General features: G+C 37.9%; 1 protein-coding gene across 2 annotated transcripts in view; it reads right to left on the reverse strand.

Annotated features, from left to right (window-relative positions):
• Positions 1-13936, reverse strand: part of FOXP3 (forkhead box P3) — a 33394-nt gene that overhangs the window by 4680 nt on the left and 14778 nt on the right. The window contains exons 1-4 of one of the 2 annotated variants that reach the window (XM_081951159.1): positions 11624-11670; positions 5648-5783; positions 4108-4216; positions 3898-4024 (exon numbers count right to left, since the gene is read on the reverse strand). In XM_081951159.1, the coding sequence (XP_081807285.1) occupies positions 3898-4024; positions 4108-4216; positions 5648-5767 (356 nt within the window). In that variant the 5' untranslated portion in view covers positions 5768-5783; positions 11624-11670. Of the gene's footprint in view, positions 1-3897; positions 4025-4107; positions 4217-5647; positions 5784-11623; positions 11671-13936 lie in introns of those variants that run through there. The other variant, XM_081951158.1, reaches the window with a different exon arrangement.

Genomic DNA, 13936 nt, shown 5'->3' on the forward strand with positions numbered 1-13936 from the left:
AAGGCAACATTTTGTTTTGCTTGGTGGGTGTAAATGCTTGCATTCAACCTAGAATCCTCCTTCCATCCACTGAGTACAGAAACAGGAATTGCCAGAGTCATCACCAATCATAGGCTTTCCCTTCAAAGTTGATAGCGCAAGAGATTTCAAGAAAAAGCTGAGAAATTTAGACGCAAATCTGAAAGAGTTGCACTCTCATTTTGTGTTGATGGTTCATCAGAACTTGGATTAGAGCTCTGTGTCTTAACCTTCACTACAGGTTGCAATTATGATTTAGAGGTGGAATCTTAACTAAAAGAACATAATTTGAGGTTGGAAACAGAAGCTTTCTTTTGTCTTTCCCAATTAAATTTATGTGATGCAAATCTGTGTAGCTATTAAAATCATAGAGCAGAAATGCAGAGGTGTGAAACTCTAATAGAACAGTAAGATTGTCAGCAGCTGCTAAAGAATTGCTTTTGGTACTGTTCAGATTAGATTGCAAAAAGAAAATGCATTATAAAACTAGCCACTCTGTGCATTTAAAATTGATACTACAGGTAGTCCTCAACTTATGACCACAATTGAGCCCAGAATTTTTGTTGCTAAGTGAGACAACTGTTAAGTGAGTTTTGCTCTATATTCCGGCCTTTCTTGCCACAGTGGTTAAAAGAATCACTATGGTTGTTAAGTTAGTAACATGATTGTTAAGTGAATCTGGCTTCCCCATTAACTTTGCTTGTTGGAAGGTCGCAAAAGGTGATCACATGACCCTGGGACACATCATAAATACATCAATTACCAAGCATCTGAATTTGGATTACGACTATGGAGATGCTGCAATAGTCGTTAACTATGAAAAACTGTCATGTCTCTCTTCAGTACCGTTGTAACTTTTAATAGACTCTAAATGAAGTGTTGTACATCGAGAACTATCTGTATAGTAATCAATGTTGCTAGTTCCTAATGTTCTGTCCTTGACCCACAAATTAGTGGTTAATACTTGGAGGTTCTGGTAGTGGAGCTTTGGGTGGTGCACCATGGTAACAATGTTTGCTTGGCTGAAAGAGGGACCTGGCTGAATGTGGCAGTTGAGGAATTGAGCCTATTTGGACACAGAGCAAAGTGAAAAGCCACCCGAGCCAAGGAAAATACCCCTTCACAGCACAATATGAGTTATTATTTTGGTCAATCTCTAAACAGCCCATCATGTGCATCCTAAGGGCAACTTTTATATTTAAAAGACTGTCCATGAGCAGAGGAGAAGGGCCACGCCAGGTTGGCAGAATCTGATGGGAGAAGAATGGAATTAGGGCAGAAGCTAGCAAATAACAGCCCTATACCGCCCAGTTAGTTCTCAGACATCAGTATCTCTTATCTCAAGTTGTCTCAACATAATTTCATTTGTTCAACCATACTGGCTGGTTAGCATACTACAAATGTTTAGAATTCATCCCCAGCAACTTTTTAAAACAAGCATGCCTTTGTTGTATAATTATACAGTCGCAACTCTTCCAAAGCTTCCATGATATAAAATACCATTTCAAAATCTTAACACTGAGGGAGAAAAAACACAAATTAAAAAAAACAACAATGAAGGACAAATAGGACCCAATACCCATTCTAATCCAAGATCTGGGGAAAAGCTTGGTTTTCAGAAGCAAGGCCAGGGGAGGGCCAGACATATCTTGGGGATGGGGAGGTGTTGCTCTAGAGCAGTGCTTCTCAATTATTTTCTGTCATGCCCCCCCTAGGAAGAAGAAAACATTTCGCGCCCCCCCCCGCGCGACTGTAAATAGTATCATTTGTCTATAAAATTGTTATAAGTACACCTCTGCATAACATAGCACACCGGTCTTTCCTCGTCTCCCACCGTAGTCACATGCTTTCTTTCCTCTTTCCCTCTTACTTGTCTATCCTTCCTTCCACCCTCCCTTCCTCCTTCCCTTCCTTCCTGCCTCCCTTCCAGTTCCCTCCTTCCTCTTTCCTCCTGCCTGCCTGCCTTCTTTCCCTCCTGCTTATCTATGCTTCCTTCCTTCCTTGCACCTCCCTCCCTTCTGCCTGCCTGCCTTCTTTCCTCTTTCCCTATCCTCCTATCCTTCCTTTCTCCCTCCCTCCTTCCCTGCCTCCCTTCCAGTTCCCTCCTTCCTCTTTCCTCCTGCCTGCCTGCCTTCTTTCCCTCCTGCTTATCTATGCTTCCTTCCTTCCTTGCACCTCCCTCCCTTCTGCCTGCCTGCCTTCTTTCCTCTTTCCCTATCCTCCTATCCTTCCTTTCTCCCTCCCTCCTTCCCTGCCTCCCTTCCAGTTCCATTCTTCCCTCCTTCCTTCTGCCTCCTTCCTGCCTGCTTGCCTTCTTTCCTCTTTCCCTCCGGCGTGTCTGCTTTTCTTTCCTTCCTTCCACCTCCCTTCTGCCCTTCTTCCCTCCCTCCCTGCCAGCAGCTCCTCCAGCATCCCAGCTGGAAGCAGCAGCACAACAGTCGCCGTTACCAGGGGCGAAGGGGTGGCGGTGGCAAGATCGGGCGACCGCCGCCCCTTTGTCCCTTCCCCAACAGCGGCTGTTGAGCTTCCGCTTCCAGACGGAATGCTGGCGGTAGAGCTGCTGGCGGGAAGGCGAGCTACGCGGTGGCGAAGACGGGCGGTCCCATGCTTCCCTCCCTCCCACCCCCGCCCGAGCAGGCTTCTTGCACAGCTCCAGCCCGCGGCTCCAATGAAAATCCACAGTCCGAAGTGCTGCCACTTCCAGGCGGGATATATTATGCCTCGCCCACGCCTTCGCCGCCATTGCACCCAGATGGAAAGGGAGCCTTCGCGCCCCCCTTTACGGAGCCTCGCGCCCCACTATTTGAGAACCGCTGCTCTAGAGGGAGGTGCTATGAGAAAGAAAATAGACTTCCTAGGTCCAATTTGGTGGTGGTACTTAATGGATGGGACCTGGAGCATTCCAACTCTGCCTGAGCCTAGAGTCCAAACAGAAGGCCGTGAAGTCCTTTAGATTTCCATTCAGGCAAGGGTTGTGCAGATAATGTTTTGAGTCACCTGCTCCATTCTAGCCTCTTTCAAATGTGTTGGATCATATCTCTCAGAATTCCCTCCCTGCATTTTGGATGAGAAATCTGAAAGGTGTAGTGGAACTGCAGATGTGGGTTTGGATGGTAGCAGGGCTAGTTGCCTTAACTAGCTAGTTGCTAGTTGAACCAGTGTCCTGCCTCTACAGCATGTTACTGTACATTAAGTCATTCTGTGATATGTGAATGAACAGGAAGAACTAGTATATGTAGAAGTGTAGAAGCTGAATGCAGACATGGTCAAACACTTTTTTTCCCTGCCAGAGGACAAGATAAAATCACCACAGAGAGATCAATTTCCCTGTACAGAAGCAAGTAGACCGACAACTGAATATTGAGTAGTGACAATGGGCCTTTCAGTTTTGACTCCTGGCAATTGCCTGTACTAATCCATGCAGCTTTCTTAGCAAGGTTTTTTGGAAGTGGTTTGCCATTGTCTATGTCCTAGAACTGAGATAGAGTGACTTGCCTGAAGTCTCCCAACTGGTTTTGTGTGTAAGGCAGGACCGGAACTCATGGTCTCCCAGTTTCTGACTTGATGCCTTAACCACTACCCCAAACTGGCTTTTTCCCAGAACATATGGAGCAACGCAAATGGTGCATCCAGCCAGTTTGATTCCCCAGGAATCATCTCACCTTGTTGGCAGAGTCACCCTATAATTCCATCTGTAGCATTCATCTTCTGCTATTCAAAGGATTAGCAAAACTTTCTGAACACCGAGAAGAAGTGCAGCAGAGGACCAAATTGTAATGGGAAATAGCAAAACTTCCGCTTTAATATTTGTAGAGATATCTGGGAGGGATGCTTTTGGTGGAAGAAGTAGGCAGAAGTAATGTAGATGGACTGCCTCACCTTTCCTGGTACTGGTGCAGGCAAGAGGTGGCATCTGTGCGAAGCTGCTTTCCTTGAGCATTTTTTCTGATGGGAGATGTAGTAAGTGCAGCCTGGTGAGCCCAGTCCTTTTTTCCAGTATTAACCCCTGAAACAAAACTGGTTAGAAAGAAGAGGAAGGCAGGGAAGAAGCTCCAGGCTCCATGTGCCGTTTTCCCAGCTTCTACTTACGAGATGTTAAGTCATGGTTTGAGCTTGCTGGCTGAAGATTTGGTGGCAAGACTGAGCCAGAAAGTGGCAGAGGGAATTGCAACGGCTGACTGCTATCCACATGGGTGTTCTGAGGAGAGTAAAAAATGTGTGGAGTAAAAACTGAATACTGGAACTCCAAGCCCCAAATCTTGAAGCTTTTCTAAGCCTGCCTAACTCACAGTCAGAGCCCCAACACATCTGGATTTGTGAATGATGTCCAATGAGGATAAAGCAGAACTGTTCTATCCAGGACACATGCTCAGCACTCATTTTTAAACCATGCCCTTTACTGCTGGGTTCAGACAGTTCTATGATTCTCAACATATATACAAGGCAAATATCTGCCACTTGATGGCCCCAAAAGTATAGAATTAGTTCACATGTCACTCTAAAGGCTAATGAGCATATAGGTAACCCATTAGTTTGTACAGCGGTTCAGAGGATTGTGCGGAAAAATTTGTGACTTGCTAATGAGCTAGAAGTGCAAAGATGTAGAAATAGTTATCTTTTGATCTTCTATTATCTGGTAAGCTAACATGTATATATTTATGTTCAGTGTGTTAACAACTGGTGCTTTTACAATCATATCTCCTTTACTAGAAAATGAATATTGCCAAGAAAGGTAATATTAAAAATATTTTTGATAAATTACATGCATACCCAAGATCAAGCTACTATGTCTGGAGAATGTGGATTTCAGTGGTATTTAATCAGTGAATTAAATTCAAATAATTTAACAACCGGTTCTATGCCTTAATGACAGGCTGGATAGTCATGTGACTGGGTGGGAGTAGGCGGGATGGGCATGACATGGGACTTGTGTGGTGCTAAGGCAGGACTTCCCTGAGTCCCTCCCTCACTCTCATTATGCAGGGAATCCTCCAGTTACAAAAATAATAGAGCCTGCCAATCAGTGGTGGAATATGACCGGTGCACTCCAGTACAGGCGTACCGGTGCTTGCTGGGAGCACCAGGTACCGTTCTGGTACTGTGCTCTGGAGGGCCACCCGCCCTCCTTACCTGTATTTGAGCTGATTGGTTCTTACACACATGGAACGTACGGCACCTGCATGACGCTCCGCCGAGCAGCTGGAGCTTCGCAGGCGGTAAGTACGCATGCATGTGGTGGACGCCTGGCCCCCTTCAGGCTGGGGAGGAATAAGTGGGCCCATGAAGGCTCCTTATTTTGGTCTGTAGCAGGCCAGAAAAAGCCTCTAGAGACCTGATTGGTGCCTAGGAGGTCTGGATCAGGCTCACAGAGGCTCCATTTCAGCCTGTAACAAGCCAGGGAGGCCTCCAGGCCCAAATGGGGTGAAGCTTCAGCCGGTTCGGCGAACTGACCAAACAATTAACAATATTTCTAATGAATCAGCTGAATCCCACCACTCCCTTAGCTCTAGGAAGCAGGCATGGGCAAACCACTTCCACAAAAAACCTTGTCTGAAAGCAAAACAACAGAAATGGATGCCTCATCAGCTACATGACAGTCCCACCTTCACTGTCACATACAATGACTTACTGGTTGCTTATATGATGCAGCCCGTATCACCACAGATGGCCGATTCTGGTTAGTTATTCTCAGGCTAGGCTGAAATACTATCTTGGAACTTTGCGAACAGGGTGCTTTGGGACCAGGCATTGAGAATTGGTGATATCTGGAATAGAATTTAATCAAATTAACATATGCTTCAACCATCTTTTTTCTATATGGTCAAGACCCACGTCTTAAAAGTGCCGGGGGGAAAAGCAAAGTCAGTAAGTGCCGTGGACTCTTCCTCTCTCTGTTTCTGACATAAAATTTTAAAAACACACTTGATGCTATTCTAGGAGAGAAACACAGAGAAGGGCAAATGTATTTCAATTTTTCTAAAAATAATATACATATACTTTCAACATGTGTGATGCTTCACAACCTCTCCAGTATTGTTATTCCCGAGAAAGTCTTATGGTATTACCTGAAATATTTGCAAAAACAGAGGGTAGTTCCATTATAGTCTACTTTTTACATACAATCTAGCATCTACATACATTCTAAAACTCTCCTCAAACTGGAAAGCAGTGATTCCTATTTCCTTAAAAGGAATACTGTACTGTACAACTTAATCGTGTAAGCTGCTCAGAGTCACTTGATAGTGAGAGGGAGGCATATAAAAGTACAGTACAGTTTTATTTTTCCAGAAAGGGGCCGGGTCAAAGAAGCTGTCACTCTTTTCTGCATAGCCTTTCGGGAGTTTTAGGCTGTTTATCCTGTTTGCTGTGTTTCCTTTTCCACAGAGGAAATGGCAGCTTAGCCTAATATAGGAGACTGCAAGGCATCCTAAAAGTTGTAGTTTTATTCTAGTTCGTATGTTCATTGTTTTGTTAAACAATCTCAATCTTTTGAAAATAATTTATTTTAACTGTAGAATCATTACTTTCCCTATTTTAAACCAGCTGTGCAATATAAATTTCAGCCAAATTTGCAATTTGTTAGGCAACCGTGCTACTTGTTTTTGCTATTATCAAACCTCAAAACCCCCAAAATAGATGAAATCCTAATTTATTACAAGAAAAAAAAAGAAACCAACGAAATAAAACTCTGAGGCTTGTGTTTCCTCAAAGTTCCACTTTATTAGAAATGTCATGTTGGCACATCTGGGAAAACCTGAATCTGAAAGCTTCCTGGTTTTCCCACCCAGTTGAAAGTTCAAGATCCTGCCCCAACACCCATAAGTTCATCACATCATGATCCAATCTTCCACTGCCATGAAGACAGATTCCACCCATCCAGTTCCGGCCAGGTGCAGAGACAAAGATGACCTTGACTTTCTAAGAAGAATGTTGTTATGGCTACATATCATCCAACTCCATATAATTCCCCCTCCCATTTTTCCACAGTAGAAAGTGTGGCAGGCCTGAAGTCCAAAAAGAAAAGATGGCTTATAGGCATGACCTGTGCTTTTAAACATCCATGTGTATTCATTGAGAAGCTTGCTCCACTTGGATTTTATAAATGAGTGTGCATATTTGCTTATAACTTATGTTTGCACATTTTCCCCAATCTCGCACATTTGCTACAGAGAAAATAATTTTTTTCTCAGTAATCCAAATATACATTATCCTCAGGGAATTGATGGTCATTGGCATATGAAAGTGTTTTGCCAGGTGATAAAATAGAGCTAAAAAGGTGCAGCCTTCATTTTTAACATATCATAAAACTCTTTTTAAATAATAAACATCAATCATTAAAATAAACTCCTTCTATGTATACAATATAGATATTTGAAAATACAAATTGTTCACAGGCATACCTCCTGAATGTATACCTGCAGAATTTCTGAATGAAATAAACTTTCTAAAAAATTATTGCACCTAAATACATACAGTTTCCAAAAATACATGAAGTTTATTAGTAGGAAACAAATCCTTTTGAAAAATGAATATATAATGTTCTTGAAAAAGAAATTATCATGGGAAAGACAGCTCTCCCTCAATAATCAGATCTACCACAGTGGGTTTATACAAAGGTAAATAGGGAAGGAGGAAAAAGTAACTTCAAAATAATAAAGTATTCATGGATAAAATCTATCTATACATCACTAAGAGTCACCACTGGCTTGATGCACATAATCAATCAAATGTAGAAGAATCAGGTCATACTAAATACATTATACTATAATCCTGTACTATATGTAGTTCCATATGCCTCAAGCAGAAATAGGCCATAACATGTATATTCATCTTTCTAGGTTTACCATTATTTTATGAATTTTGTTTTGTTTCTCAATCTAAAAAAAATCACTGAAATTACTGAAAAGCCTTTGTTAGTATCTCAGTATAGTAAACTATACTAGATCCTAGAACTGATTCAGTAACAAATACAATGATTAAAAAAAGTCTATTAAATTAGTTTGTTTCAAGAAGTGTCTCTTTTGAATATTTGCTTGACAGGTTACGATTTGGAATTTACATAGTTGTGACTTTCATACTTTCTAAGGACTACATGAAAAAACAGTAGCACGTTTATTATCAGTGGAAAGTATTGCACAGCGGAAACTAAAAGGAGTCATCTAAATGTAAAATCTATCCCCTCCTATAATCCCAAACTTGTAATATAATATTTCTGTTCCTGGCCTCATCCTATTTCATCCTAAGTAATACTCATTTGCCTCCTGAAATTTTGAACTCATCATCAGCATGCTTTGCAAACCCAAACCCTATGCTTATTTTGAAGAAATGAGAAGAAAATGGTTTCACACAATGGGTTGCAAACCGCTGGTCCACATTCCCCGAAAATGTATGTCACAAGCGGCTGATACCATATATAAAAACTTTCCTGTACGTCAAACCAAGTATTGAACACCTTCTATGGGGTTAAAAATTCCCCTCTTGGCAAACGGATGAGCCAGAAATGCCTAATTTACACCATGTGTTCTCAAATTCACCTCATGGAACAGGGTCTGCAGTTTTACAGATCAGGATTATCTATAAACATTGTTAAATTTATTTACTAGATTGTGTATGCCACTCAGTCAAAGGGATTCTAAGCAATTTACATTTCCCTCTTACAGTAAAAAGGCTAAAACATCACAATAAACAACAAATCAGTTATACAATTACAAAAATGTTGATACCCGAAGAACAAAACAAAACCTGTTATTTATAGGAGTTCTACTTCTTGGCTTCTCTTTTTAAAAGACATGTTTGAATGGCTGTCCTAAAATTAATAGGCTGGACGTTGTCTGCTAAAGGTTGAATGTTGTTACAAAAAGAGACAAAGAGAAACCTGGATTTTGTGAGAATGACAATCCTTAAATGAACTTTCCCTTCTGATTTTCTTGGATAAGTGACAGCAGAAAGCCTTGGAATGTCCATGAAAATCCATTTTAACCATCTGTTTTTCAAACTCTTTAATTCCAAAGCTGTAAAAATGTCCCCATTAAAAAGATACTTATATGCATGATATCCATGTTAATTATTATATAATAGACAATCCTTCCAAACTGACATTAAATAATAAATTGAAATTCTGTGGTGAACCTTTTTGTAGATGAGATTTCAATAAAACAACTATTTTTTTTAAATTTTGAGGAAGTTCTGTTCATGCGAAATTGAACAACTAATTCTGCATTGTTGTATCATATGCAACACTGTTTACCTTATAATCCAAACATGATCCAGAAATTACAACTCACTGGCCATTAAATTTATAGATTAAGCCAAGGGTTGGATTACTTTGCATAAATGCATGTATCCAAAACTTTACATAGTGTAAATATTACATACAGTGACTTTAACAGCTTTGGTGGCATACAAACACTCAAAAAAAAACAGAAGTACCAAGAACACAGAACAATTACTTTGATCCACCTATACCTCCTCTGCAATTTTTCCCATCTGTAAAACAGGGAAGCACAAAATCTGAAACTCACTAGGAAAAATGTATTAAGCAGCAGAGCAAAGGAAAACATAAAAATTAAACTTCTGCCTCTCATTTACATTTCTGCTCAAAAATTATCCTAATTTTTATGTACTATGCGATACTGCTTTCAATCTCTCAGTTACAGTTGTAAAACTGCAAAATCTATTGTCACAGCATTGATCTTCAAAAGTTTATATTGCAAATATTACTTAATTACAAAATAGATCCTGAACTGATTTAGTATATGAGTTCTGGAAACCCATTTGTGATTTTGTGATTCATATGGTTACTAAATTATCTGATATAATTTAAATTAAATCAAATTTATTTATTGCATAAATTATGACTGACATTTAAACGTTAACTACTATCACATAATTGCTTGTATTCACAACTGACAGATGAACCTAAAGTCCAAACATGAGATTGTAAGGGTTTTTTTTTATTTTCTTTCTAGCGAACAGTTTATATATCCTAGTTTTACCTTTTCAGATCACAATAGTTCAGAGAGATAAAATCTTGGCTAACTGGTCCTCCATCGTTTTCGGAGAAACTTTCTATATTTTTAATGCAAATAAATAAGACATTTACAATTTCAAAAACAAAAAAATGTTTTCTACGTGTATTATAGCATGTGTAATTTTATCTATATTGGCACATATATTTGAACAAGAATGTTGGCTTACCATTAGAGGTAGAAATTTAAATAATACATAAACAGAAAAACATGTTTAGATTTAATGGCAAGTAATAATTCAGAATTTAAACATTCATAGATTGTGAATTGCTTCAGTGATAATTCAGATTCACACACACACACACACACACCTCAAAGTGCTACTTGTATATTATTGAATTTTTCATCATGTGGAACTTTCTCTGGTATTTTCGATGCCTTCATATCTGTTACTGTTATGAAGACTTTTTTTAAGCGAATCCACAAAAAGTTCTGTTTTCCAATTTTTTCAACCATTGGTTTTACCACTGTCCAGCCAGAGGCTTTTATGAAACAAACAAGCCCAACATAAAAGTAACAGCCATTATGATATTTATGTCCAGCATCTAATCTTTAGGCATGCTGCCTCCAAGTATAAAAATTCCACATAGCCAAACTAATAGGTTTTAATAACTCTGTATAATTGTTTTAAGTAGCTGTTTGAATTAATCACTGCATCATCACTGTCTTGCATTGATAGTGACTTTTCCCAAAATAAACCCATCCTGTTAGAAGAAATCTTTCTTTCTTGATCCTAAACCTATAGACAAGCAATTTAATTGGAGTAACCCATGCTCCTATGACACACACACACACAAAAGAATAGTTATGTCTGCTTTAGAAATCTGATAGCATGTTTTCTAACTACAACTTTCATAAACTGCATAAGCTTTTGTGAACTGTAGTTCATTGCATCAATTGCATAGAGTTCTGGAAGTTTTGCATTCTTTAAAACTGCTACAACTTTATAACAAATGCAGAATGCCTGAGAAAAAATACAGTCTCTGGATCTAACATTTTTTAACATTGAATTTTAGAATACGACCCAGCATATCTCAGTTAAAATAAATGAATTTAAGAGGGCATTTCTCATATATCATATATCAAGGCATTGAGCTTATTCAGAAAATCTGAATATATTTTAAACACATTGAACCCCCCACCCCCCATACATATTTCCTATTACAGTATTTAAGAAGCCAGGATTTAAGATAATTAATACTACAAGTCAATTCCTTTGCAATGTTCATTGAGATCTTGTTGCAAAATACCATTTCAAGTTTGAATTGGTATCAAAAGTGTCAGTATTAATGCCATCTCAATTGCACATCTAATTGACATTTACAACATTAGCACACATCCTGAATTTTGGAGCAAATATTGTATCAAATTTATATTGGTTTGTATAAAATCCATGGAGTTGGTTGAGTAAAGCATGTTTTGTGAAAATCTAAATGTCCCCTCAAGTATTGTGAGATACTATTTTGAATTGGATAGAATGCAGGTGGTGATGTAGGTAATCCAATTGGTTTTTTTAATGTTATAAAATCTTTGATAATTTGATTTTTCAGAATAATTGGAAAGCCAAGTGAACTTACCGCCTGGGGCTTTGCTTTTCAGATCAGATGAGGTCAGTGGATGGATATATAGTGAAGAATCCTCAAAAACAAATCAGTATTTATATTGTGAGGAAGCCACTGTCAAAGCCACAGGAGTTGTCATAGCCCAATCTGCTTATCAGGGGTATTTTTCTTCTTCTTTTTCTGACTATAAAGTGGTATATGGAAAATGTGAAAATTTTAATCTTTTTTCTTTGTTTTGTCAACCTGCCCTTTTACACATAATGACTTAATTTTTTCTTTCCTCTTTTGAGACATAAAAACATGACATAGTATATCAGACTGACTTTTATGTTAAACCACATAAAGTATATTTCACGTATATTCACGCCATCCATGCACTTGTATCTACACTTGTGATAAATCCCAAAAGACAACATCAAAAAAGAATAACTATAAAAAGGGCAAATTGGTGTGCATGTTGTTTAATGATATTCCTATATAAATTTTCCAAATATATTTCAAATTCTTTCACATTTTCTGATATTTCTTAGATATATATTTCTAAAACTCATCTACATGCATGAATCAGTCAAAGCTGTCCTCTGACTCCATTTCTTTTGTAGTTCTGATCCACTGAAAGCAGAGAAAGCATTTTAACAGCACAATCCTACCACTTTTTAATCAAAAATAAGTCCTACTGACTTTAGTGAATTAATTTCCTCCTAGATGGGTTACAATCATGGACTACACAGAAAAAAATTCCATTACGTTCTATGAAGTTTATTCCCTAATTAAAAGGTATAAAGCCCAACTCCCCTCACAGGGATATTGTTGTGAAAAAGTATTAATATGTCTGCTGCCTTGGGTTGTAAATGAAAAAAAGGCAGGATAATTTTAAAAAAAACCTGTCCTACAATATTTGACAAACTGTTCAAAATGAAACTCTCATGTGCAGTGAGTACCAACCAGTCCATACAGGTTTAATGTTCAATTGTTTATATGCAGCACACTATATCCATGAAACACCTACCTTAGAAACATCTCTGTCTTAGTATTTTATTCTAGAGAATTTTAGTTTTGGTAGCATGTCTAACAAATAAAAATAAAGTCCCTTATAGAAAGCTAACGTTGAAATATGTACTAACTTTGTTTTGCATTAATTCAGCAGAAAAACAATTAAGAATAGAACTATAAGATTTGTAAAAATAAGAGGAAAATAAATTCCAGAACCTTTTTTCCACATAACTTTATATAGTTATTGGCATCCCCTTTTCTTAAATTAGTACTTGAATGGGAAATCACCTTTTATACAACCTAATTCAAGTTACTGAATTAAATATGTTTATTTTTTAAAGTATTTATGCAGGTGTTCTCAGGCAGATCTCACAATGAGAAAATCTATTTTTTTCTGTAGTATATTCTTAAATTACTTTTTCTGTTTTTATTGAAATTCTGAGATGGCCATTTAGAAATGGTAAGTACATCCTTGAGTTAAGCTCAGATCCTGAAATCACTAGCCGGCCTGGCTTAACTAGAACCTTCTAACCTCCCTGGCAATTTTAATATTTTAAACGTAAATTTTGGGGTTTTTAAAATTGTTTTAACTGTTTTAATTTATTGCTATTTATTTTAACCTAGTGGCTTTCACTTGTATTTGATTGTTAAATATTGATGTCACCTCCTCCATGCCACACTTTTATTTTTGATTTAATTGTACGTCGCCCCGAGTCCCTTTGCGGAGAGGGGGCGACTGATAAATCGAAACAAACAAATAAATAAATAAATCACCATGGGTAGTTTTCTGGTCAGCATGGAATTAATTTATTATTGTGTTCTTTAGATTCCCCAGTTTTCCCTGGTGGTCTCCCATTTGAATCTAAATTTAAGAAAAGGAGATGCCAATAAATACTAAGACACAATGAACTTTCTTTCATCAAAACAAAGTTTGTGTCTTTATTTATACACTTTTATTTTTCTTTTGTTTTTGTGAGAAAAAATCCATTTTTTAACTTTTTGAATAAAAATATAACATTGATAACAAAAAAAAGGACAAGAGTCTCCAGCCTTCCCTGAACAGCCTTAGCAGTTAGAAATTTATTTATTTAAATATTTTATATGGTGATTAATCTCACAAAGCCAACTCTGGACAGCCAAGAAGGATTTTAAAAAATACAATATAAAGGTCATCTCACAGGAACCCTCAGGTTCTTTCAGAAAATAATTTCTTTTACATATTTTTCTCTCACAGACATTTAGTTGATTGTTGAACTGAATACACAATCCACACAATTTGCACCTGTAGTATAATAATTAGGAAAAAATAGAACATATTGCTTGTTGTGAATATAT

Source organism: Natrix helvetica (genome assembly GCF_964273705.1).
Source record: "Natrix helvetica genome assembly, chromosome: 1".
Taxonomy (NCBI): domain Eukaryota; kingdom Metazoa; phylum Chordata; class Lepidosauria; order Squamata; family Natricidae; genus Natrix; species Natrix helvetica.